General features: G+C 45.6%; 1 protein-coding gene across 2 annotated transcripts in view; it reads left to right on the top strand.

The window, feature by feature from the left end:
- CLPB (ClpB family mitochondrial disaggregase) overlaps positions 1 to 26,492 on the top strand; it is a 139,318-nt gene that overhangs the window by 52,479 nt on the left and 60,347 nt on the right. For both annotated transcript variants that reach the window (XM_004016294.6, XM_004016292.6), the window contains one exon: positions 20,783 to 20,911. In XM_004016294.6, the coding sequence (XP_004016343.1) occupies positions 20,783 to 20,911 (129 nt within the window). The remainder of the gene's footprint in view (positions 1 to 20,782; positions 20,912 to 26,492) is intronic.

The following is a 26,492-nucleotide window of genomic DNA, read 5'->3' as shown; positions in this document are numbered from 1 at the left end:
AGCAACTCAGGTGAGAGCCTGCAAGTCGCTCATCCTCTGGGAACTCATGGATAACCCAAAGGCTTGGGGCAGATCCCCTTCACAGCCCCCTCTGGCTCTGTAATTTATGTCACTTCAGGTCTTAGGGAATAAAATAGAGGCCTGATTTCATAACTGAGGAGAGGGGTAGGAAAACCTTTTAACTGGTGTTCTGCCAAAAGTGCCTCAACCTGTGGAGTCTCAGATGAGTGGACAATGAAGCAGGTTTCCATAAGATAATTAAGGCAACTGTGTGGAAAGTGGATTTGTTCTTCCTCTGCTTCCTGTGGACTTAGCCTGCCCCAGCCCTGCCCCAGGACTAGAAACCGGCTTTACTGGCTCCCTTAGCCTCACAAGTCCCTCCACGCTACCCTGAATACTATTTTTTCTCCCCCTCCTGTATGTGGAATATAGTCCTCTCTCTAGCACTGGCCCCTCGACTTACTCAGTGATCCAGGACAAAGAGGGGACCTCCCCTGTGCCTTGATGTCTGTGCTTGTAAAATGGAGTGGTCATCATTGCCGTGCTGGGGTATTGTGTGGATGACTGCTTGGACATCTCCAGAGGAAGGAGCCAATGTGCACATTTACCAGGGCTTGGTCACATCTGTTGGAAGGTACCTGGGCAAGATAGTCTGAATTGCCTCTGGTGAGTAGTTTTTCGAAAGTGGAATTGAGAAGAGGGCAGGTTGATTTGACTGCAGACAGAGATGAATATTTTATGTTTGAGCTTTGCTTGTCCAGATTGACTCTGCTGCCCACCCATTATCCTGGCTTACGCACAGAGCCTGAGATTCCCCTCACTTTCCGGCAATAGGACAGCTAAGCTGAGGCTGCTTTAGAGTTTGCAATGATGCCAGGAGAGACAGCCTTGCTGACTGTTCGAGGGTCAGAACATTGACCTGAGGGGAGGTTCAGCAGAGGGAAGAAGTATGCTCAGCAGACTGACGTGGGTGTGTGGTAGCCTAGGGTGGAGGTGTCATTGATGCCCCAGCAAGGTTTCTCATATCAGTAGCATGAGAAAAATGTCAAAAGCAGCAGAGCATTACTACCCAGGTGAAGTGTGAAGTTGCCCTCCCCTGCCTCTCCACCTCTGAACCTATTCTCCTCTGTCATGCTCCCTTGCTGTAGCCCGATCCTCCACAGAGCTGTCTCTGCAACCTGTCCTCTGCTGCTCCTTTGAATGTTCTCTAAATCTTAGCCTTTTATATGGTTATTTGAACTCTGATCTGCTCATATGTCTTTTCTTTCCTCGTGAGCTGACAGTTCAATGTGCAGGCCGTGACCTATGCCACCTTGGATTCCTCACTGAGCTGGGGGAATTATATTCATTTTGTTTGCAGTCGAGGAGAATTTCATGAGTGCCAGACTTGCCCTATATTTGCAGCCTGATGTGTGGGAACTCAGCTTAATGGCTGTCTACCATCCACTCAGATGCAGCATTGCTACCCTCAGCTCTATCTTCTGTTTCGGTGCTTTCACCAAAAAGCAAGGAGGAGCATTTGCTGAGGGGCAGGGCCAGGTAGAAGGGAAGGAATTATTCAAGGGCCTTCTTATCTGCTCTTGGGATCCAAACACCACCCAGTAAGCATTTTTGATTTCACAGAATCTCAGTACTGTGAAGCCATCTAGTCCTGCCTCTGCTGCCACACCAGTCCCCACCCCTGCATTTCAAGTTTGAACCTTTATGTTCTGGGGCTTCCCAGGTGGCTCAGTGGATAAAGAATCTACCTGCAGTACAGGAGTTGCAAGAGACGTGAGTTCGATCCCTGGGTCAGGAAGAAGGAGGGCATGGCAACCTGCTCCAGTATTCTTGCCTGGAGAATGCCATGGACAGAGGAGCCTGGCAGGCTGCAGTCCATAGGTCACAAGAGTCGGACACGACTGAAGCGACTGAGCATGTGTGCACCTTTGTGTTCAGCTTTCCAGGTTGACGCTCATATTCAGCATTCTAGATCAATGGTCAACAACAAGTGCCAGATAGTAACCATATTAAAGCTTTGTGGGCCAGTTGGTCTCAGTTGTGGCTATTTAGCTTGGCCATTGTAGCATAGAACATAATGTACAAATGAGTGTACATGGATGTGTTCCGATAAAACTTTATTTACAAAAGTTGGCAGCCGGCTGGATTTGGCCCATAGGCTGTAGTTTGCCGACTTTGTTTTAGATATTTTCTTTTTTCTCTCCTTCCTTTCTCCTTTCCTTCCTCCCTCTCTCCCTTCCATCCTCTCTTCTATCCTTCCTCCCTCCTTCCCCCCCTTCCTTGCTTCCTTTCTCTTTCTTTGCCTTTTTAATCAACCTCCTTTGAATTTTTTTAACTCTTGTGCTAGCCAGCCTACATTCTAGGTAGGTGAGCAATAGAAATATGGAACAGACTAATATATCTCTCATGAAATGCAGACCAAAATATTAACTATCTCTTAATTTATATGATCTACAGATTTAGTGAATAAGCTTTCTATGGATTCATTTACTTATTCAAAAGTAATTTTAAAAAATTTTATTGATTACTTTCCTATCTAGCAGGGACTGGTCTCAGCACTGTTAGACAAGCAAGGTCGCTGCCATCATGCACTTCATGTGCCAGTCTTTGATTACAGTGTTTATAAGGACTCTATTAAAGTACAGAGCCCTGGAACTCATTCATGATCAGGAAAATTTAGAAGTATTATTCAACAGTCAGAATTGTAGATCCTCCAAACTTCTTTCTTTTCTAGCCTCCATTTCTCCCATCTTGTCTGCAAAATTGTAAGAGATTCTCTCAGATTTATTGCTGAAATAAAAACATGTTTAACATTTGTCTTAATTTGTTGCATAGGAATCCTCGCCCAGCAAGATGTTAGGTTATTCAGGCATGGTTTTGTATTATCCCTAGCAAACCCACACTGGTGCCAATAATCACCTAAGTGTTTCAGAACCATTAAATATAAATAAATTCTAGATTTAAGCAATAACTATCAACAATCATTCATAAGTTCACTGCTCTGTGGCTTGCAAGATCTAACTCGTAGCTTTTTCTCTGTTTTGAATTCCAGGCTGCCTTTGCTGGCCATGGTTTTCTGACAGTTCCTCTGATTTTCCCTGGTGTGTCAGTGTGGATGTACTCTGCGCTTGGACTTCATGTGCTCTGCTTTCTGACTCTGAACCTGGGGAGTGACGGTCCTTTATAATCATCTCAGAGTTCTCCTCTCCTTACCAGCCTAAGCCTTTAGCTCCTTGTTAAACATACTTTTCTTTCCTTTTGCCATTTAGAAATATCTCATTCATTCATCCATTCAACCAGTATTTATTGATTGCCCAGTGTATGCAGGTCACTGTACCCAGCTCAGGGTCATTTTCACTGAGGAAGTAGACAAAAGCAAAAGAGTCCCTTTTTTTTTTTTTTTTAATTGGATTGACTTTTTCATGGGAAGCTACCTGACCTGGTGATATGTGAGGAGGTTAAGGAGAAGAGTTACAAGCCCCTTGCCCAGTGTGTGTGTAGGCAAATTCATAGGAAAGTTCTTCAGTATTGGAGCATAGAGTCAGTGCCATCTAGTTCACTGAATTTCTAATAGATATTTCTGTGGGGCTCAGCCTGTGGTCAGTACTGAAGGGAAGTATTGAGTTATAGTTTGACTTTGGCAAGACCTCCCTAAACCCCTGTAATATATCCCTTGTCTACTTTTTCAGTATTATTGTGAAGTTGAAGAGATGCGATGTGTGAATCATAAAGTATTCTGCAGTTACAATTGCTTATTTATCTGGTTCACTTATAATTGAGCATGTACTTCCTGAGTGCCAGGCACTCTGCCAGATGCTGGGAATAAATTAAAAGGAATATATATGATCTGCTCTCTCAGTCAAGTAATAAGACCTATGAACAGGCATCACAGTGCAGAATGATAAATGCAAAGGTAGATAGATGTACAAAGGATACAGGTAGCACTTGTATAGGTAGTGATGCCCTCTTCCTGAGGGCAGACTGGTGTCTGGGAAGTGTCACAGGGTAAGTGACTTTGAATTGAGTCTTAAGGTTGAGTCAGAGACTGCCAGGCAGGCTAAGCGGGATGGACTTTCCAGGCAGAAGGAACAACACATGCAGAGATAAGGGCTAAGTGATAGCAGGTGGAATCATCTGCCACAGTGCTAAGAACAGCTAGAAGTAAGACCATAGTAGGAGGCAGGGTTCTACGTGGGAAGGACCCTGTAAGGCAATTCTAGGGAGCTCATAGGGTTTTCTAAAGGCCATTGAAGGATTTCAAGTAGGGGAATGCTCAGTTTACATTAACAGTTTAGATGGACTGTTCTCAGGGGACAGGGATGAGTTGGAGAGGAGAGGTTAGCAGTGGTTCTTAATGTTTTGATCCCTTTGAGAACTGGATGAGAAACCATGTTCCTGTCCCTCAAAATGCACTTCTCACTTCTGGGGATTTCTAAAAGAAATATTTGGGAGTGGAGAGAAATAGACATTCGAAAATATTAGGAGGATATTAAGTATTCGGTGGAATGTGGGAATTGATGGAAAAGGAGACACCTGTCACCTTGGTTTCTGCTTTGGGCGAACCATTGGATGAGTGGGTCTGGAGTTCAAAGACATCTGGCAGCATTGGCTTGGTAGTTAAAATAATGAATGTGACTGAAACTGCCTGAAGAAAGGAGTTAAAGCAAAGGGATAGGAGGACAAGTCCCTCACTCAGGATACCAGCGTTTAAGATGTGGGGAGGAACGAGGATCCAGGCAAGGAGACCGAAAGGTATTGGAGAAGTTGCCTGGTTTTATTCTCTCAGAGAGGTGCTCTGTGTCTGTCCTGCCTGCTCAGAATGGGCACAGCCTAGAGAGAAAAGAAACCTCTTTGCTGCTGAGACTTTGCTATCAGCTGCCTCATTCACCATTCCTGGTGAACTGCTTCTCCTATTTGATATTTGGTATTTCTCTAGCAAGAAGCCTGCTCAGCTGGCATGTTACAGTGTCTTCCACTCTTGTCAGAGTTGGTGTTTCAGGGTAGAGAGCAGGGCTGTTGGTGCAGGTGTTGGTGCAATAAGGCTGTTGGCCTTATTGGCTGACTATTCTCTTCTTTTCAGCTCTCGGAATGGCATCTTCAGAGGCACAGTGATAACCTAGAGAAAGGCTAGGCTTCAGAACCAGAAAGTTATGGTTCACTTAAGCTCTGTCACCAGTCATGTGACCTTAAGCCACTTGAATTTTGGTTTTCTCATCTATAACATAGGGATAACAATACCCATCCTAAAGAGTCATTTGAATGACTAGAAATAATTGCATGTAAAGCATAGTAGCATATGAAGAATTTCTCTGTGGAGTTGAGTCTTGGCTCAATGAAAGGCAGGAAATTTGCCATAGAGGTACTGAGCAACTCACCACTCAAGGGGTACTGACAGAGGCTGGCTGGCCGCCCATCAGGGATTCTGTAAAGGGTCATTAGATTATATTGCTTCCAGGTTCCTGTCAGCCATGTGATTTCCAAGGTTCTAGAAACTTTAGGCTTATCTTCAGAGCAAGTAATGTACTTTGAAGTAAGATTTGAGACAGGCTTTGGATAGTGGAGAGAGAACAAAAAAAGAAAAGATATTCTAAGCAGGGATCATGCTTGAGCAAAGGCACAGAGGGGACACATGGAGGGGAGCTTGGAGATCACGGAGCTTCTCTACCACTTCGTCCCCTGATCCTGACATTCTATGCAGTGCCTTGAGCCCCAATCTAGGAGAGTCCCACTTGTAGCTGGCTGCTGGGTGTGGGCCCCAATCCTCAGGTGGAGGAGGCAGTAAATTAGTGGTAACAGTAAACAAGTCACCCAGTCAGGGATGCCCCTGGCTGCTTGTAAGTAACTGTTATAAACCTTGGGTGTCTGGGGCTGTCAGAAATGCATGTGAGCACTCTGAGCGCCTCTCATATACACAATTAAAACAATAAAACACGGCAGAAACGTAGCCAGAGCAGGCTATAAATCAGCTTCTCTTCTCAGCTCCAAGTGGCGGCTGAATAAAGATGAGTTGTGCAGAAGCTGGGTTGGCACAGGGCCCTTCCTGGGATAGGGCCCTGCTTTGTCCAACTGGACCTGCCAAGGCCAACCCTAACCCCACCCCCAGCCTGGGTGGCCCTCTTCCCATAGCTCGAAGGGCTGCAGGTCCTGGCCTGCTCCAGCTGACCTCCCCATCTCTGTGTCTTCAGATGGGGGACAGGACGATGCAAGCTGGCACATCACAAACCAGTGGACAAGTGCCCTGGAGTTCAGGAGATGGCTAGGAGTCCCCACTGGCGGTAATGGAACTGCTCTCTATATTTTTTCCTCTCCCCAGGACATTGCTAAGGCGTAGTCTTACCTTAGCTCATCTATTCAATGTAAGTTAACACCCAGCACCCACTGCATGCCTAGCCCTACCCAGGCACAGCAGAGAGAATCTGTGCCCTTGGAGACAAACTCAAATGGGAATAATAATGGTCCCAAGGACATAAGAATCACCTATCTCAGAGTCCAAAGAGTGGCTTGGCCATCACCTGTGTGACCTTGGGCAATTCTCTATCTCTCTCAGCGCTGATTTTCTCATCTATAGAGAATAAGATTTTTTACACCATAGATGTAGCTTGTCAAAAACACAGATTCCTGCCCCATTCCCAGATCCAGAGATTTTTATTCAGTGTGTCTGGGGTTGGACCTGAAATTTTGCATTTCTAACAGGCTCCCACTCTTTGAGTAGATGATCTAGGCTATTTATTCTTGAACTGCTTTTAAAAAATACATCTGGACCTTCTCCCTGGAAGAGACTCTTTTTTTCACTTTAAGTTTCATTCCTAGAGAGTCTGTGTGCTTAAGCATGGTATTATGGGTGTACAGAACACTTAATAGCTGTGACACCTAGGGCAATTTTCTGTACCTCTTAGAGGCTCTGTCTCCTTATTTGTAAAAAAACATTAGTGGGAGAGTTAGAAGTAGTATGTTTATCCTTAGCCTAAAACCTAGAACATAGGAGGAATTCGATTAATGTAAATTTCTGTTTTTATATCATCATCATTATCGTCATCATACTCTTATAAAACTTTACTCAGTGTCTCTGACACAGCCTTCCAAATGCTTCAGTGTCTCTACCACAGCCCTCAGTGGTAGCAAACTGTTATCTGTGAAGAGCCAAACATTATCTTCAAGTTCAAGGAATGGCTTGGCGATCACCGGTGTGACCTTGGGCAATCCTCTTTATCTCTCTGAGCCTTGATTTTCTCTTCTGTAGAGAATAATATATTCTATACCATAGCCTTATTACAAAGATCAAATTAAAATACTTATTAAATACTTGAGAAAATACAAGGTATCATACACATATAAGGTGCTGGCAATAATAATAATAAAGATTGATGGCACGACCAAGACTATGTTTGACAAGGTTCCAGTCAGAGATGCTGATAACAAGGACTATCAGAGGTCAAAGAAGAGAATCTGTCTGAAGCTTCAGGAAATAAAATGGTATTTGAGCCTTGAAGTATAAGAAGGTTTTATAGAGCAACTGAGTTTTATAGCAACTGAGTGTGAATTGCGTGTAATCAGAGAAGGGTGTGAGCTTCCCTGGTGGCTCAGCTGGTAAAGAATCCACCTGCAGTGTGGGAAACCTGGGTTCAATCCCTGGGTTGGGAAGATCCCCTGGAGAAGGGAACAGCTACCCACTCCAATATTCTGGCCTGGAGAATTCTGTGGACTATAGTCCATGGTGTTGCAAAGAGTCAGACATGACTGAGCGACTTTCACTTTCACTTTTTTCAGAGAAGGGCCTATATTATGTCCAGAATTTTCAGAGGTGGGAAACGGAAAAAATATATTTCAGGGCAGCAAGTAAACTTGTTAGGGTAAAGCATCCATACAGCAGAAGATTCATTTTAGAGGGTAATGAGCAGTAAAGGTGCTGCTTTAAAGTGAGTAGGCTGGGGCCAGATCCAGTTGCTTGGACTTAATCTCTTAGGCAGAGAGGAGCCTTGCAGGTCCTGGAGGAGAGGGTACTACAGGAACTGACTCCTTCCACAGTAGAGAAGCAGGGGGAAAGTGATAATAATAAGATGATGATGATAATAGCTGCAGCAGCAGGTTGCATATATTGGTACTTAATTTATTGCATGCTCACAGTAACCCTGTGATGTAGGCACTGAGGGAAACTGAGGCAGAAAGATGATGTCAAGTGCCAGCAGAACCATCTCATGCTCTTTAGAGAAGCCAGCACCCGTGTCAGCCAATATGCCACACTTGGCTAAAAACCTCTGACTTGTCCAGAGTCTTGGCAAATTTGGGGATCTGCCAGGCCAAAAGCTATTTAGGCAAGTTATTATTTTTAATAATGTCCCTGCCTCTTCCTCATCATTGTCAGAGCCTTGTCACACCTTCAGTACAGTGGTTCTACAAGTCATTTCTCAGCAGTGTCAGTCCCTGTAGAGTCACTTGAATGGACAATGCACTATCTATCCATTAGGCCTTTTGGCCAACTTCAGGATTAAGTATAGCAGCCAGTTAGGTTAATTGTTTCCATCCTTTTAGCCCTCCAAATCTATATATATGTTTGACTAGGAGGAGATAGACTAGTTGACATGTTTTATTAAAAAGAATAAATTTGATGCATTTATAAAAAAAATAAGGCCAAAATGGGATGGGGTGGCAAAGACCTATAGTCTTGCAATTTTTAACTGATTTACATATTTTGTATATAAATATTTTTTATCAAAAGTTCCAAATCAGGGGTGGGTCTCACACACCACACAAAATATATTAGAGACATTTATATGGATAGCAGGAAGGGAGACAGAGAGCTGAAATTTTCCAGGCACCCAGTGATTGATGGGGGCTGAGGCTCCCCCTGACGCTTTATTGAGTTTCCGATGATTATCTCTCGCCGAGACATTTTTTACAGATGACGGTCGAGCTGTCACAATGGACCATGGGGGAAAAAAACCAACAATAATAACACTTTAATCTTTTTACTGCACTGCTCCCTAGTATCTCAGATTCATCTTCCCTGACGCACGCAGTTCATTATTCTGCCCCTCCCTGGATGGGAAATAAAGGGAAATAAATATATATGTAGACACACTTACCCACGTACATACACACACACCGAGTGTATATAAGAGACCACCCCAGAACCAGAGAGGTGCAGAATTTATTGTTCTTTTTGCAAGTGTTGAGGTTTATTAGTAGAGGTGCTGGGTTGACTTGGAATTGGCTATTAATTACAGCATTTTGTATTTGTTTTTTATTGCAAGTTTTTAGCATCTTGAAGAAAAGGCAGAAGAGAGGCAAGCAGGTGTAGAGATGGGGAGCACACAGGGACCAAGTCTGGCCAACTGAGTAGCATGGCTGGCGAAGGGGACAGGCTCCTTCCTCTTATTGTGGCCCTGCCCAGAGGACCCCCGGACCTGGAAGAATCCTGCTCTGGTCAGGATCAGAGTAGGGGCAGGGGGATGGGAGATGGTGAGCCCAGGGTAATTATAGGACAAATCACAGGGCTCTAGATACCAGGGAGGATTAGGAGAGATGGGAAGTGGGGAAGTGTTGGTGGGTCTCTAGCTAACAGTATAACAGATAACAGGTAACAGATTCCTAAAAGTTTGCCCACGTTTAGATTTTGGTTATGTGCAGGTGAGACATGGGCTCTGGAAAGCTCTACCTGAGTCTGTGGTCAGATGAGTGTCTTAGGCCAGAGAGGATGCCACCCTGACTGTCTGGGGTCACAGGCAGGGTCAGCAACCTTTCATCTTAAGGTTCCAGGCCAACCTTCCTGCTCTCCCCCTCTTCTTCGTTGGAATGAGAGAAGATGGGTTTGGGGGTCCCTACATGGGAAGGCTGCCCTTGATGTGTCTCCAATAGAGTAAGTGCTAGCCCAGTCTTCTCTTAAATTCATCAAACCTTTCTGAGCTTCTGCTATGTGTCAGGTCTCATCTTACACTATGATAAGGTATAATGAGGTAAACAGGGTCCTGTTCCTAAGGAAAAATCTTCTAGTCTGTGGGCAGGGAGCATGGTGTTTGTGAGAACCATTTTTGAGTGGAGTCTACCCCTCCAGCCATAGACCAGCCTAGATGACCATTCTCTAGGTGAAGGTCAAAGAGATCTGTAAGACATAGGGTCTTTCAAGATCCTCTTTTCTACTTGAAGAGAAGTATTTATGGAACACCTGCAATGCTCAAGAGTGTATGCATGAAACAGTCTGAAAATATAAAAGATTATGTAGAAGAAAATGTTAACTAATTTGATGTGGACTGCGCAATACTAGAAGGCAGAGAGGAGAGGGAGATCAGTGAAAATCAGACTTCTTGAGTTGTAAAGAATGGGTAAAACGTAGATAAACAAAAGGAAGAGATAGTGAAGCTGTGGTATCACATGGAGAAGAGAGTAAAAGCCTTGGAGGTTAACAAACTAGCTTGGTTACTGATTGCCACCATGGCCAGAAATAAGCTACATAACCTCTCTAAGTACCAACTTCTTTTACTAAATAAGAATAATAACAGCCCAGTGTGATTCTCTCAAGGAAGATAGTTGTAAAGTTCCTCACACAGCACCTGGCACATAGTAAGTGCTCAGTAAATGGAGGCCATTATTTTCTTATTACTCTGAGTTTTAAACACACACACATGACTCTTAGTCCTGGGATATTAGCCTTCAGAACTCACCTGTTACCCTCCACTAAGTATAAAATGGGCTCTCTGCGATGAGCCTGACCTGTCCTACAGTGTTACCATAAGAGGTGGTTCTGGCCGTGGTTAGAGTGGCATCAGAAAGAGGAAAGCGGGACTTTACTGGTGGTACAGTAGTTAAGAATCCACCTGCCAGTGCAAGAGACATGGGTTCGATCCCTGTTCTGAGAAGATCCTACATGCTGTGGAACAGCTAAACCTGTACGCCACAACTGCTGAGCCTGTGCTCTAGAGCCTGTGAGCTGCAACTAGTGAGCACATGTGCTTCAGCTGCTGAAGCCCGTATACCCTAGAGGCTGTGCCCTGCAACAAGAGAAGCCTGAGTACCGCAAGGAAGAACAGCCACTGCTCGCCGCAGCGAGAGAAAGCCCCCACAGCAGCAAAGACCTAGTGCAACCAAAACTAAATGTGGCAAATAAATACATAGATTTTTTAAAAAGAAGAGGAAAGTGCACAATAATAAATTTATTACCATGTATTGCACCTTAGTACATGCTGGGCAATGTGCTTGGTTCCTTACACTTTTTAATAGAACAGCTTTATTGAGATTTAATTTACATACCACATAGTTTACTCGTTTAAAGTGTGTAATTCTGTGGTTTATAGTATATTCACAAGAACTGTGCTGCTCTTACCACAATTTTAGAACATTTTTCATTTGCCCCATAAAGAAACCTCATACATGTTATCAGTCATTCTCCACTACTCTTAACTCTAGCTCTAGACAACCACTAATCTACTTTCTGTTTCCATAGATTTACAGTTCATATAAATGGAATCATACAATATGTGATCTTTTGTGGCTGAATTCTTTTTGACTTGTTTTCAGGGTTCGTCCATGTTGTAGCATGTATCAATACTTCATTCCTTTTCATAGCTGAATAATATTCTATTGATGGCTATACCACATTTAGTTTATCCACTTATCAATTGAGAGACATTTTGGTTCTTTTGACTTTTGACTATCATGAATAATGCTGCTGTGAATGTTTTTGTACAAGTTTTGTGTGGACATAGTGTTTTTTATTTTCTTGGGTGTATATCTAGGATGCTGGCTCATATAGTAACTCAATACTTAGCCTTTTGAGGAGCTACGAGACTGTTTTCCAAAGTTACAGCACCAATTTTACATTCCCATCAGTCATGCAAGAGGGGTCCAGGTTCTCCACGTCCTCAACAGCACTTGTTATTGCCTGTTTTTTTTGCTTTAATCTTTCTAGTGGATGTGATGTGGTGTCTCATGGTTTTGATTTACATTTCCCTGATGGCTGATGATGTTGAGCATCATTTCATGTGCTTTTAGGCCATTTGTATATCTTCTTTGGAGAAATACCTTCTCAGGTTCTTTTTCCATTTTTAAATTGGTTTTGCTGTTCAGTCTTGTGAGGTAGGGTGAGATTTCTATCTTGCAGATGAGAAAACAGATTCTCAGAGATGTTAATCTGATCAAAGTCGTACAGTGAGTTTTGCTTACCAGACTGACTCTGACCTTTATGCTCTTTCCGATACAGTGCCACCTACTGAGGATTCATGGTAGGATCCTTTCATGGCGGTGGGGAGTTCTCACTAGCAGGAAGGGAGGAGTTAACAGTTTATTTAGAGACATTAGGACCAGGTAGGAGAACCTCTGAAAGTCAACAGGGGAATGTGGATATATTACAGGTTACAGAACAGGGGAGGATATGTTAGTTTGAAAATTACATGTTAGTTTGTACTGTTTCCTAGGTATAGTCATTTCCTGTGCCCCTCACTGTATCACATCATTTCAATATTCACAGCAATACAATTTATAAATATCAGTGCTCCCATTTTATCAGGGAGAAATTTGAAGCTCAGAGGTCTGGAATAATTTTCCAGCATCACCAGGTTTAGAATCCAGGTCTTTCCAGCTCAGTATTCTGAACTCTTCCCTTTAAGCGATACTTCGTAAAAGATTCTTTCAGTGTTATTTGCAGCATTTATAAGCTCTTCAGGGCAGGGCCTCTTTATTGCCATGGCCCAGCCCATGGAAAGTATGCAATACTTTGCTGGATAAACAAGGAAACAGACTAGAGTATATGGTACAGGAAGACCTAATTTAAGTTGGATTTTGGCAGGGAGAGGAAATTTGAGTGAGACATTAGAGGTCTCCAGTATCCCAAGACTTGGTGTCTTAGGGGTCTTTGCTTTAACTTTCTACACATGGGATTTGGGGAAAACGTTCTGGTGCCCAGACATCCTTGGCTTCCCTAGAGTGGGATCAGGCATTTGGAAATGGGATGGGTCTGGCCAGCCTTGCATCTTTCTTGTGATTATGGTTTCAGTGTGTCTGCCCTCTGATGCCCTCTCGCAACACCTACCATCTTACTTGGGTTTCTCTTACCTTGGACATGGGGTATCTCTCCACGGCTGCTCCAGCAAAGCACAGCCGCTGCTCCTTACCTTGGAAGAGGGATATCTCCTCACTGCTGCCCCTCCTGACCTTGAGCTTGAAGTAGCTCCTCTTGGCCCTCCTGCGCCAGCGCGGCCGCCGCTCCTTGGATGTGGGGTTGCTCCTCCCGGCTGCTGCCCCTGGCCTCTGGCGGCGGGTAGTTCCTCCGGCCTCCATCTCTGAGAATTAGAATGGGAAGGGCCCTCAGAGATACCCACGTGATTCTCATGCCACTAAAGTTTATGAACCATGGATGTGAGAAAAATTCTTCACTTTAAAAATAAGGAATCTGGGACATGGAAAGATTGAAGTACATAGCAAGTTTTAGTGAAAACCGTTTTTAAATCCAATTCACTTTTCTCCTGGTCTTTTGTTCTTGCTGTTCCTCATGCTGCTTAATTTGTCAACAAAAACTGTTGCCTGCCTGTAGCTTTCAGGACAGAGTCCAAACCCCTTTCAGGATCAGGCCTCTGCCTGGGCAACCTCATCTGCGCCCATTGCTCTACCCGCCTTCATTCAGCATTCCAGGTTCATTGGAGGACCAGTTTCTTGTACAGACAGGTAATGCAATTTCACCCACTGTCATTTGCAAACACTACTTCCTTTCCTGGAATGCTCTTCTCTACCTCGTCCTCCAGACACTTTCTGTCTGGGGAGATTCTTCCCCAAGTCGCCTGACATGTGTCCATCTTTGCTGCCATCAGACTGTGTGCACACACGCCTCTCATAACACTCACTGTGCTGAGGTGCTCAGTGGTGGCATGCTCCAGGGCAGGGGGTGAGTGAGGGCACCTCTGTGCTCATGGCTGAAGCTGCGTGAAGTACTGAAGCGATGCTGGGTGGGATACATATAGAAAATGTTATGAACTAGTTTCTGTCATCCATGAGGAAACTGGGGAGTCAGAAGGGAAATTATAACACAAAAAGGTATTACACAAAGTGTTGTAGACAATAAACAAACAAATGGTATATAGATACACACGATCAGCTTGACAAGCTTCCAGAGCAGAGATGGGGGACAGGACCTCCTGGAAGATGAGGCCTTGAATTGGACTTTGAAGAACAGGGAGGGCTTAGAGAGGAAGGAGGGCCATCCAGGCTGGGCAAGAGAATAAAGCCTTGCCTACCCCAGGGACAGTGATCCAGCGAAAGGAGTCCCCCTCTTGACCCATCCCCTGGCTAAAGACAAGCACCAGAGGCAGAGCCAACAGTGCCCTCAGAAGCTGAGGAGGCAGCTTGGTGATGCAGGAAGAGTGAGGATTTAGCAAGGTAGTAGATACACAACACCTCATGGGAAGGAAGCTGAGAGCCCAGAGGCTTCCTCCTGGAGACTCTCCATAAGAACTTAGCTTAGTCCCTGAGCTTCATGCCAGGTGGGCTGATGCTGGGGTATGTGAGGATTGAGCATGTGGGCACTGGCAGAAGCTGTGCAATATGGAAGATGGAGCCAGGCCAGCTCAGGACCGATTAGCCATCTGAGTTGGGCAGGCCCAACCTTTACCTCTGTCTCCTCTGTTCAGTAGAATAGTACTTGACCTGTCTGTCTTAGGCTGACCTGGGATGAGAGGACAATTGCCTTGAAGCGCTCTCTAAACCCTTAAGTGCTGCACAAATGTAAGGGTTCTCCTCATGTTCATCAGGTAAGTCGTAATGGTTCCCCCTCATGGAGACATGCTCCTATTTTTAAAAGCTCTCCATGGCAGTAGATGACACGAGTTCCTGGGTGTGGCACGTAGAGCCTGAGCTTGAGAAGAGATTGCTAGCTAGGGTTGCCTTTCCTCCGCACAAGGCAATGATAGTAAAGCTTTTGTTACTGGGAGACCACTCATTTTGCCTCACTTAGTTTTTTTCAGAGTCTCCTCCAATAGACTTAGCAATGTGAGGACAAGAACCATGTGTGATTCACTTTTGTATCCCCAGTGCCAGCCCCGGGGGAGGAAGCAGCATTACTAAATGTTTGTGGTAATATTTTTTAAAATCTGTTATCAGATTTGATTCTCATTTATTATTCAAATTATTGCTTGTCATGCCATTTTATAGGTAGAAGACCTTAGTAAGTAGCAGAGCTAAGATTCAGGACTATTTGAGTCCTTTACCTTCGATTACTGTTTCTCATCATGTGAGGCAGTGATTTGGGGGCAGGAGGGCGTTGTCTTGTTTTGTTTTGCAGTTTCAGCAGTGCTGGCTAGTGGCCAGGCTATAGGGAGGGCTTCGGGGACCCCTTTCACCTCTCCTGACTCCTTGACACTGCTGAGTGCAGGAAATCCTGCTGTGTATACATCAGCTGCACACCTGCCACGGCTCTCAGGCTGACCCTGGCCACAGCACCCCAACATAGACTTTGCAGCCTCAGAAGGATGACAAAGTAATGCTGTGTCATTCTCTCTGTGGCCTCAGGGGTGAAGGGACAGGGATGGCTGGTCTGGAGGGGAAGCAGGAGCTTGAGCCCATCTCCCCCTGTGCTGGAGATGGGCTGGTGAATGTCTTTGTTGGGAAGGGGATGGTTCACTGGCTGAGGACCAGCTGTACACACTGGGTCTCAAAAGACCACCATGGTGGCCAGCTGGTGAGCTGGCCCTGAATGAGTCACTTTAGCTTCTGTGGGTTTGCTTCCGCTTTCTCCACGAGAGCAAGTAAGAATATGAGGGTGTATGCTGCACACACCTCCTCTTTCCCACCTTTAGACACTTTTTTTTTCTGACAGAGATCTAATGATCTGGAGGTTTCAGTAAGATCTCCTGGGACAGGGCTTCTAAAACTGGGTGACTTACTGCTAAGAACACAAAAGGGTCTAGCTGACCTGGACAGGGTCCTAGTTCCACCACTGACTGGCTGTGGCACCTTGCTCTATTTCAGCTTCCCCATCTGTAAAATGGGGAGAGTGAACTTCCACCTCACAGGGTCATTCTGAAGTAAATAAGTAAAGGGAATGCTTTACATGTTGTTATGCACTGTTCAGTTCCAGAGTGTTCCATGGAACACCAGTGCTGCAGGGTTTTAACAGGGGGTGGGTAGAGAGGCTGCCAAACATAAAACTGCTGAATAATAACCAAATTAGGGCTTCTCTGGTGGCTCAGTGATAAAGAATCTACCTGCCAATGCAGGAGATGTGGGTTTGATCCCTGGGTCAGGGAGATCCCCTAGAGAAGGAAATGGTATCCCACTCTAATGTTCTTGCCTGGGAAATCCCATGGACAGAGGAGCCTGGTGGGCTACAGTCCATGCAGTCACAAAAGACATAGCAACTAAACAATCCCAAATTAAATAGATGGTTCTTACTCAGAGCTGTGCCTTTTGGAGGGGAAAAGTATATGCAGAAATTCCCAGACCTTTTATTGTAGAGAGAGTACACTTTTGGAAGCACAAGACTAGACAGTAAGGATAATAACTGACAGTGGCTAAGAGGTACTCTTAGGTCCTGTTCCAAGCCCCTTTACTCACAGTGTCTCATTTAATCCTTATGATATCCCATGAGAGAACATGTTAATCATCTCTACTTACAGGTAAAGAAACTTGGCACAGAGAGGTTAAGTAAGTTACCCAAGATTACACAGTCAGTAAAGTGAGAACTGGGACCCAAACACAAGTGATCTGGCTCCAGAGCTCACTTATTTAACAGCTATACTCTCCTTCCTCCATTAAATACTGTTGGCTGGTGGTATTATTATTATTCCAAAACAAGGTAATAGTAGGACCTTAATTATGTATTATGTATGCATCTTCTGATTCAACAAGTGTTTGTCAAGCATATATTTATGGCCAGACACTGGGGGTATAACTGTGGGGAAGACAGTCACACTTCCTTTCCTCATTGTGCTTTTGGTCTAGTGGGTAACATAGGTAATCAGGTGATTGTAATGGAATGGGTAATATATACTGTAATTGGGAGATGCCTGAAGTACTAGGGAATCTCTTGGGAGGAATAACTACCTCAAACTTAGCAAGAATCACTGGAGGAAGTGACTTTTAATCAGAGGCCTGAAAGTGAATTGAAATTAGTCACTGAAGGCGAGAGAGAGGGAAATGGTCCAGGCAGTGGAATAGTGTTTGCAAAAGCTCAGAGGCTAGAAAGAGCATTAGGAAGGGGATGGTGAGAGATGAGACCTCAGAGGGGAGCAGGGGCTCTCTTCATGGACATTCCGTATTAGCTGGTCTGTGACACTGCCACTATGCTGATGTTTGTCCCTGAACCAAATAGCCCAGCTGTGCCCTTTGAGCTCTTGTGGTTTTTATGGTAAGTATCCCATGTATAACTCTGTCTCACACTTACGATTTGTCCATTCAGTGGTCTGATTCTTGCATCACATGTTAACTTCTTAGAGTCAAGAAGGGTGTCTTGTTCATTAGCATATCTCCAGAAGTTTCCACCATGCATGGTGTTCATTAAGGATACATTTTGAATGGATGCTATCTTTTCTTTGTAAAATGGGTTATCCCCTTCCTGCTTTCTTGAACCAACTGTCACCTTTCCTCATGTCCATCATTGTAGCTAGCAGTCAATGTCCTGGGTGGCAGTTCAGTGGTGCCTGCTGGCTCTGGGGGCTGTGTTCTCTGGCTTCCTCTTTCAGGTTTATGTTGTACTGTTATTTTCCCGCCCTGCCTGGTGAGCTCTGGACTGTAATCCACATACTTGATTCTGAAACCTTCCCAGCCTTCTAATCTGCAGTAGGCTGGAAACAAAATCCCTTACCATGATTTGATAAGACTGTTCTCAACTAAGAGTTTGAGTTAATCTTTGAGTTAGGTCCTGCATGAGAAACATGCAGATACCATTGCACATTGAACATATATATTAGCTAATCAGAGGCCTTCTTCCTGTTTACCCTACTCCAGGAAAGGTCAGGTAACACTCCAGGGGTGGGGGTCATCAGTTGGGATAGCCCCTGACTGGTGCAGAAGAGCTGATGGACCACTGATTCACCAGACCAGAGGAAAGTGTGGTCTGTTCTCCAGTTACACACTCCAACAACTTCATTTTGACCAAACATTTGAAATACTACCACCTAAGTCATCTTATCTGGGTGTTATCTACAAACCTCAGGGCGATCTCTGTTAGGGCAGGTTCCCTAGAGAGTATGCTGGCACCTTCACTTGAGCAGGGAAAGAAGAGAGAGTGTAAGCCAAGGCTAGGACCAGAACATCTGGGCTCTGATTCCTTCATTTGCAAAATGAGAGTGAAAGCATGATGTGATGGGGAAATAGCATGAGGACTCAGATTAGACCTGGGCTCTAATCCTCATGCAACCACTTATTAGCTGTATGACCTCTGTACTTTAGCTTTCTCATCTATAAAACGAGAATTATAATGCCTGTTTTCCTGGTGGCTCAGTCAGTAAAGAATCCGCCTGCAGTGCAGGAGACCCAGGTTCAATCCCTGGATTGGGAAGATCCCCTGGAGAAGAAAATGACAACCCACTCCAGTATTCTTCTCTGGAGAGTCCCATGGACAGAGGAGCCTGGTGGGCTACAGTCCATGGGGTCATAAGGAGTCAAACATGATTGAGGGCTAAGCAACAAGCACTGTATAAAGTAGTTAGGGGAAGAATTATATAGATTGTGTGAAGTGACCGTGTCAGCCAAAGAGCAGAGAAGGTCAGTTGTTGTTGTTCAGTTGTTCATTTGTGTCCAGCTCTTTGCTACCCCATGGACTGCAGCACGCCAGGTTTCTCTGTCGTTCACCATCTTCTGGAGTTTGCTCAAACTCCTGTCCATTAAATCGGTGATGCCATCCAACCATCTCATCCTCTGTCATCCCCTTCTCCTGCCTTCAGTTTTTCCCAGCATCAGTGTCTTTTCTAATGAGTCAGCTCTTTGCATCAGGTGACCAAAGTATTGGAGCTTCAGCATCAGTCCTTCCAATGAATATTCAGGATTGATTTCCTTTAGGATTGAGTGGTTTGATCTCTTTGCAGTCCAAGAGATTCTCAGGAGTCTTCTCCAACACCACGGTTCAAAGGCATCAATTCCTTGGCACTCAGCCTTCTTTATGGTCCAACTCTCCTATCCATATGTGACTGCTGGAAAAATCATAACTTTAACTAGATGGACCTTTGTTGGTGAAGTAATGTCTCTGCTTTTTAATACACTGTAGGTTTGTCGTCGCTTTTCTTCCAAGGAGCAAGCATCTTTTAATTTCATGGCTGTGGTCACCATCTGCAGTGATTTTGGAGCCCAAGAAAATAGTCTGTCACTATTTCCATTGTTTCCCATCTATTTGCCATGAAGTCATCCTAGGTGATATCTCTAGGTTTAGGAAGAATCATGACAGTCTTCTGGCTTTGAGTGACTTTTCAATAGGAAGTTCAGTTTTGTAGGAGGAGGAAATGCATAAACTCCATTCCAAGACATCTTGGGAAAGAATGGCTTAAGAATTGTCTGGTGCTTTTGACTACACAGGCAAGGTTCTCTCTTGACTGAATTACATGTGTTTATCCAGTAGGAGGTAGGAGGAGCCTGCCCTCTGCAGGCCCTGTGCAGTGGACTCAGGGAGGAGCAGGTACAAGTAGGTAGGACCCAAATTCCACCTCCAGTGAACTAAGCTCAGGAAGGAACATAAGGCAAGTACTCTGACAATTTCTACATGAGGCAGAAAGAAACCCCATCACCTTCGCAGGATAGATATTATTCTATAGGGTCTTAGTTCCTAAGGAAAGGCCCCAGAATTTAGGTAGCCTTCCAAATATTGTCCATACTGGGACTGTTGAGGACAGCAAGCATAAGTCATGACTACCCCGATGAACAGGGATGTGTGTGATCACTAACCCAGAGGGTCCTGTAAAGTGAGGCAACTGGTTTTAGGTTCTGTTGTATCAATTTAGAGAGAGAGAGAGTCACTAATAATAACACTTGAGTGAGCCTAGGGGTTTTTGGTTCTTTGACACATGCAATACTTGTTCCCTTAGCCTTCAAAAAATGCTCACAGTACATTTATTAAGGGAAGAAAAGCAGATTACAAAATTGCAATATAGTAAATTCCAAATTTGTATGATATACATGTAGGATATATATGCAGGTATCTTCTACATATACCAGAATATTAAATGCCATTTCTCAAGTTGCTGAGATAATCATGCTTTTTCTCCTTTATACTTTCCTGTAGTTTCAAATTCTTAATGGCTTTTATAAATTTAAAAATCCTTTACAAAATATTAAATATTAGATTGTAAACATCTTCAGAGCACAGAGGAGGCATGTTACTGTTCTGCTAAGAACAGCCTCTGTCTGCCTCCTGGCTTGTCCTCTGTCTTACCCTTGCCTGCTTTTCTTCACCCTTCAAGACTCTCATCTTTTGAGATCCTTTCTTCATGCCCAAATTGAGCTAAGCTCCCTTCTGGCTTTTTATGTCATCCTGTTATATAATAGCATTTATCTCAGGCAGTACTGTAAACATCAGTTTATTGTCTGCCTCCTTTGTCAGGTTAGGTCAGGGACCATATCTGATTCATTTCTATGTCCCCAAACGAATCCTATCACATAATAGATGTCAGTAAACCTTTGTGGAATTAACCGAGCTCTGTTTTACTTCCTCTTTCCCAGCACAAATGGCCAGGCACATAGTAGGTGCCATCATTTGTTTAGTAAGGAAGTAGATGAGTGAATGAAGGAATAAAAATGCCAAGAGGAAGAAAGTGAGATTGGTGGCTTTTGGCATTTGTTGCTAATGAAAGGGTTTGTGTTGCTGTCCCCCTAGTCCTGGTCACCCGAGAGGATGACTTCAACAACCGGCTGAACAACCGCGCCAGCTTCAAGGGTTGCACAGCCCTACACTATGCTGTCCTCGCTGATGACTACCGGACCGTCAAGGAGCTGCTTGATGGAGGTGAGAGCATGGGTGAGTGGGGCGGAGGGCTTGGTTGTCAGGAAGTGTGGACTTAGCCGCCTCTCTCCTCCAGAAATGCCAAGCTTCCCCAAAGCCTTATTGCCCCCAGAGCTGGAAAGCCTCAAAGGTGCTGGTACTCTGTGACAGTGGCCACGTGCATGTGGGATTCAGCCTCATGTGGCTGGAGTGTGTGCTTCACCTACGGTTGTGTGGTGTACCATGCCACCCTGCCTGAACATTCATGCTCTGAGTTTTGCTAGTTGCGTCCCCCAGTAGTATCCTCTCTTCTACCCCGTGTCCTCCAGAGCAGGACTTGTGGACCAAGGGGGGAGAGCCTTCAAATCTCTACTAACCCCAGACTCAAAAGACATCCACCTTGATCCCCCCCACCACCACCACCCTAGTCTAAATCAGGCCTTTTCCATTTCTCTGGTTCATTGCACCCTATTCTTTTTCCATGGTTGCACTTGTTGCAATCTTGAACTTTGTGTGTGTGTTCAGTAGCCTGTTCCCTAACTTGACTCTGAGCTCCCTGAGGGCGAGAACTATGGCTGATTCATTCTAGCGCCTGACACACAGTAAACACTCAATAAATCTTCATCAAATGTTTGACTACCCTTCTTTTGGAGAGCACTGATGTATTGGAGGGATAATACATACCATCCCCATACTCAGGCTGGTCTGGTCCTGTCCAGATCTGGTACCTGCTAGAGGCCTCCCAGGCAGTCACTTGCCCTCATCTTACTCGAGCCTCTCCTTGGGAGAGTGAGGAGAGCATCATGCCGGGATGCATGGTGCCCAGGCACCTGAGTTGGTATGGCACTATGGCACTGACTTCCTGTTCATGCCCTCACTGCACTTCTTGAAGGTTTAAGGACCCTCTCTTGAGCCTGGACACCAAGGCATTCCTTGTCAGTGGTCATTCTTCATAGAACCTGGGAGCTCGAAGAATCTTTGGAAGTCCTCCAGTTTACCTGATTGCCCGCCCTCTCTCCTCTTGGCAGAAACCTCTCCAGCAGCCAGCTGGCTGGTCTTTCTTTGGATTCTCTCAGAGACTGAGGGAACCCTCCTTCTTCCCTGGGAGCCCATTCCATTTTAATTCTGCTGTGACTGGTTTAAATAGATTCTTTTAAGTAGGTGTGATTTTCTTCTCTGTATCTTCTGCCAGCTGTCCTCTGCAGTCAAATCACTATTTCAAAACCCCGTCCTCAAAGAAAGTACTTTCAGCCCCAGAGTCTTTGCCTTTCTAGCCCAATGTCCCCATATCATGTTCTAGTGTTTGTGATTGGACTGGAAGGGTTTCCCAGTAACCCTCAAGTCCTACCACCTTCCATCTGCCACAGTCACACTGACTTAAGACCCAGACCTGGCCCACAGCCCCAGCCTACAAGGGACCTGCCCCAGTGCAGCCAGTGTGCACCTTGGTCTGGGAGTGAACACTGCAAGGGGCAGCGCTGCTCACGGATATGGTGACAGCATCTAGGATGACTGGTGCTTTTGGAGCAAGAACTCACTGTTCACAGGAGCAGAGACTTAGAAAACGTCCCCAAGCAACATGCTACTCACTTTGTCCTTTGGAAAGCTCTCCAATGAGAGACATTTGTAGCTAAGAATTAGAACGTTCACTATGGGGCTTCTCTCTGCTGTGCCTTAAAATCAATCAATACCCCCAGCTATTGTCCAGTGGTTTACATTCTCCACTTCCCATCAGCCCCTAAATGGACAAGGAACTCATTCTACAAAGAGTCCCTCTCCCAGCCTTGCAGATCGAACACCTTTAAAATGAAGAAGCCTGGCCTTTTATGAAACACCCCACCCTTACCCCCCAGGCCAAGGCTGGCCATTTGAGCCGTTCCAGGGCCATGGTTCCTGCCTGTTGACTTGGAACAGATGCCCTTAGCCCCCACCTTTACACTTCACCCACCTGCCTTTTTACCCAGAATCCATTTATACCCCCTGCCCTAGCCTCCCAGCCTCAAGGGCCAAAACCATTAACCCACTGATTTCTCCCTTTCCGACCTAAACAAGTGGCCATCCCTCAGGGCCTGCAGGCTTGCCAACTTCTGACCTCCCTCCCCCCTTGACCTCTCTTGGTCTGCTTGTGTGTGTGACCAGCCAACCGAGAGGCAGGATCCTGTTCCCTTGTCCTAGGGGCTCTTGCCAGTAACATTTCCAAAGTTTCTGACCTCAGCTGACCTCCAGAAGGTTTCAGGGAGGGCAGCCCCTGATTTCCTGACTGTCCACCTCTTTCAGCCTGTATTTGCCACTGGCTTTGCTGCAGCACCTTAGAGACTTTCTCTGTGAGACCCAAAGCAGTCCTAGACATGGGGCCAGCCTGTGCTCATGGGATCCACACACAACTCTTGTCCTTAAAATTGCTTAGTCCACAAGGATTTAGGGCCCCCAGATCTTAGAGGGTTGGAGCTAGAGGGGGCAGCCGCACTCGCCCACTGATCAGCAGTCCCTACATGAGAGCTGGGGGAGGTCCAGGCAGCAGCAGCAGTAGTCTGGTGATGTGGGAGGTTCTCTGACCCCTTAAGAGGCAGCATTGAGTAATAAATGGGCTTTAGAGTCAGGCCAGCCTGGGTTTAAATCCCAGCTCCCCCACCTACTAGCTCTGTTGGCTTAGACATGTTACCTTATCTCTCTAAGCCTCAGTTTTCTTGTCTGTAAAATAACAGCTGGGAGGGGCTTTCCTGGTGGTCCATTGGTTAAGAATCTGCCTTGCAATGCAGGGGACATGGGTTTGATCCCTGGGTCAGGAATATCCCATGTATTGCAGAGTAGCTAAGCCCATGCACCACAACTGCTTAACCAGCACTCTAGAGCCTCTGAGCTGCAACCACTGAAGCCCACATGCCTAGAGCCCATACTCTATGAGAGAAGCCACTGTGGTGAGAAGCCCCCACACTGCAGCAAAGAGTAGCCCCCGGCCACCACAGTTAGAGGAAGCCTGCATGCAGCAGTGAAGACCCACCGCAGCCAAATAAATAAATTACATCTGGGAAGTATCACAGGGATTAGTGGGCGTGAGGGTTAGTGATGACATCTGTAAAGGTCCCAAGTACAGATAGGTTCTCCATGATTGTGTAAAGAAATCAAATGCTCACCCTGGCAGCTATAATCCCATTCCTTCCCCATGAAATTTGTATTCCTATCTAAGACTTCTTAATTCTGTTTCTGCCTACAGCTTTTCCACCCTACCCCAAACACCATCATGTTCCCTTTCTTCTCAGCTAGATCCTCTAAGGAAGCCTCTCCAGGTGGTCTGGTCTGCTCTGACAGTGCCGCCTCTGAACACTTCACTGTTGGGATGGGTGCTTAGCACAGAAAGGCCGCTTCATCTTCAGGAGGCCCCATAACATAGTGAGAAGAACACAAAATTAGGGATCAGACAGACTTGGGTTTAAATCTCAGTTCTGTAGTGTGACTCTGGGTAAGCCAGTTGTCACCTTTGACCTCAGGGCACCCTAAGGTGGATCTGGCAAACTGTCCTGAGAGAGGCGCAGACTGGTGGAGGAGACAGATATGGAAACAGGCAGTGACAGCAGGTGAGTCCCCCAGCAGGGTTCTGGGCAAAGGGCTCTGGGAAGACCAAGGAGGAAATACCTGCTTCTGCCTGGTGAGCAGGGAGGTAGGGTCAGTTACAGAAGGCTTCCCAGAGGATGGCTTGCTTCAGCCTTGTCGGGGAGGGCAGTGAGAGTGCCAGACGGATTTGTGTGCAAGAGTTCTGAGTCCAGTGCCAGCTTTCTACCCCCAGCCTCCACAGAAAAGTGGATTCACTGGCTTCTGTGGTTTTCCTCTCAAAAAATGCTGCTTCTTCGTGGGTCACTGTCTTATGAGCAGAAAGGCCTGCTTCAGCACTTGACTGCCACGTATAGGAAAAGGTTAGAGGAAGGAAGGAAAGGCAGGATGAAAAGACAAGTAATTTGAGAAGCTGGGGAGCCTCCTTCCTCAAGCCGCTGAAGTTGACTCATCCCTGTGGTTCCAAGGCCGTTAAGGTGCTTTTACAGCTTTTCCTCCCAGGAATGTGATCCCACTTTCACAGATCCATTTTCTTAAAACGTATCTCTTACCATGCAGCCTTTCTCATCCAGGGTTCCTCTGGAAAATTAAACTCTAATGCTCTCAGGCATCTGTTATACACAGGGTTATTTATTAATTTCTCTCCTATCTGAAGTGGTACAAGTTATGTGCTGTTCCCGAGAGAATTGGAAAAATCATTACTCAAATAATTTCCCAGTTGCAGTTTAGAGGAGAAACCCCAGATGAGAAAGGCTGCAAGGAAGGAGCATAAACTGTGGAGTCAGGATCTGAATACCACCCTGCCACTTAATAGCCATGTGTCCTGGGGAAGCTGTGACCGCTCTGAAGTTCTCTTTCCTCATCTGGAATAAGAGTGTGCCACCTGCCCTCTAAGGTTTTGTCAGGATTGGGCATGTGTAGGTTCCACAGAGTAGGCACTCTACATATAATGTGTTACTAACTTCAAAACACCCAGTACTTGCATATTTTTCCTAAAGGGACCTACCCATCCTAATTTGCTAGCCTGGTCTTAGAGCTGTTCTAGTCTGGCCCTCACTTAACTGGCTTTCCCCGCTGCTGCCCTAGTGGCTCCAGTTACATTGTCATAACGTCTGTTCCATGTTCCCACCTCCGTGCCTTTACCCTTGCAGTTCTTCCTGCCTCTCATTTCCCTTCAAGACTTTGTTTCTCAGCCCAGCGGAATGGTTTCTACCAGCCAGTACCCAGCTCATGCTGCCTGCCTTCTGAGGTCTGCCCTGTTCCCTGGGATTCGGGCCCAGCCCCCCTCTACTGCACTGAGGTTGACTGAGGACGAAGACTGTGTGTTACTTCCCTGCCTTCTTTGCCACAGCGCCCCGCCCATAGTTCAATACCTATTTGGATGCGCCGGAACCGCCAAAGCCACTGTAGATTGGATACCACTGGAGATGTGGTGTCTTTGACTCCTGGGCCACTTGCTTTAGTGTCATAATATATCTGACTTTCTAGAGCTTCACCTATGAAGCTGTCTTAGTCACAGTGCCCCTCCCCTGCCTTTTCAGCCACCAGTGTGCATCACCTCAGAAATGCCGGGCTTTCTGACACCTAGTAATACCTTGCCCAGTGCTTCCCTTAGCCTCTTTCCTACTTACTTTCTTGGCTCTTCCTTGTCCCTCTGTCCAAGTATAGGGCTCATTTGTTAGTGTTAACCAGCCATCCTTAAATTCCCACCATCACTGCCTGAGGCAAGGAACCTTTCCAGTGCTGGTATCTTCCCTTTAACAGCCTGTTAGTTTGTTGTCCAGGCTAAAAACTTAAAGCTCTGTTTCTTGTTCCACTTCAGTGTCTGCCCATCTGGCTGCGCTGCCAGATGTGGAAGGGATTGGTTTTGCCTCAGGCTATGCTCTCTGGAAATGTCATCCTCTGATTCTTGCCAGCAATACGGGGAAGGGGAATGAGCCCTGGGCTGAAGATCAGATGTTCTGGCTCTGCCACCAGCAAAGCCTCTTTCCTTTAGGCAAGTCCTTTCTCCTTCATAGTAAAATAGATTAGGGTAGCTGATTGCAAGGACCCCTTC

This window comes from Ovis aries, chromosome 15 (genome assembly GCF_016772045.2).
Source record: "Ovis aries strain OAR_USU_Benz2616 breed Rambouillet chromosome 15, ARS-UI_Ramb_v3.0, whole genome shotgun sequence".
NCBI lineage: Eukaryota > Metazoa > Chordata > Mammalia > Artiodactyla > Bovidae > Ovis > Ovis aries.
The sequence above is the reverse complement of the archived record's forward strand: the minus strand, read 5'-3'. Positions and strand labels throughout refer to the sequence as shown.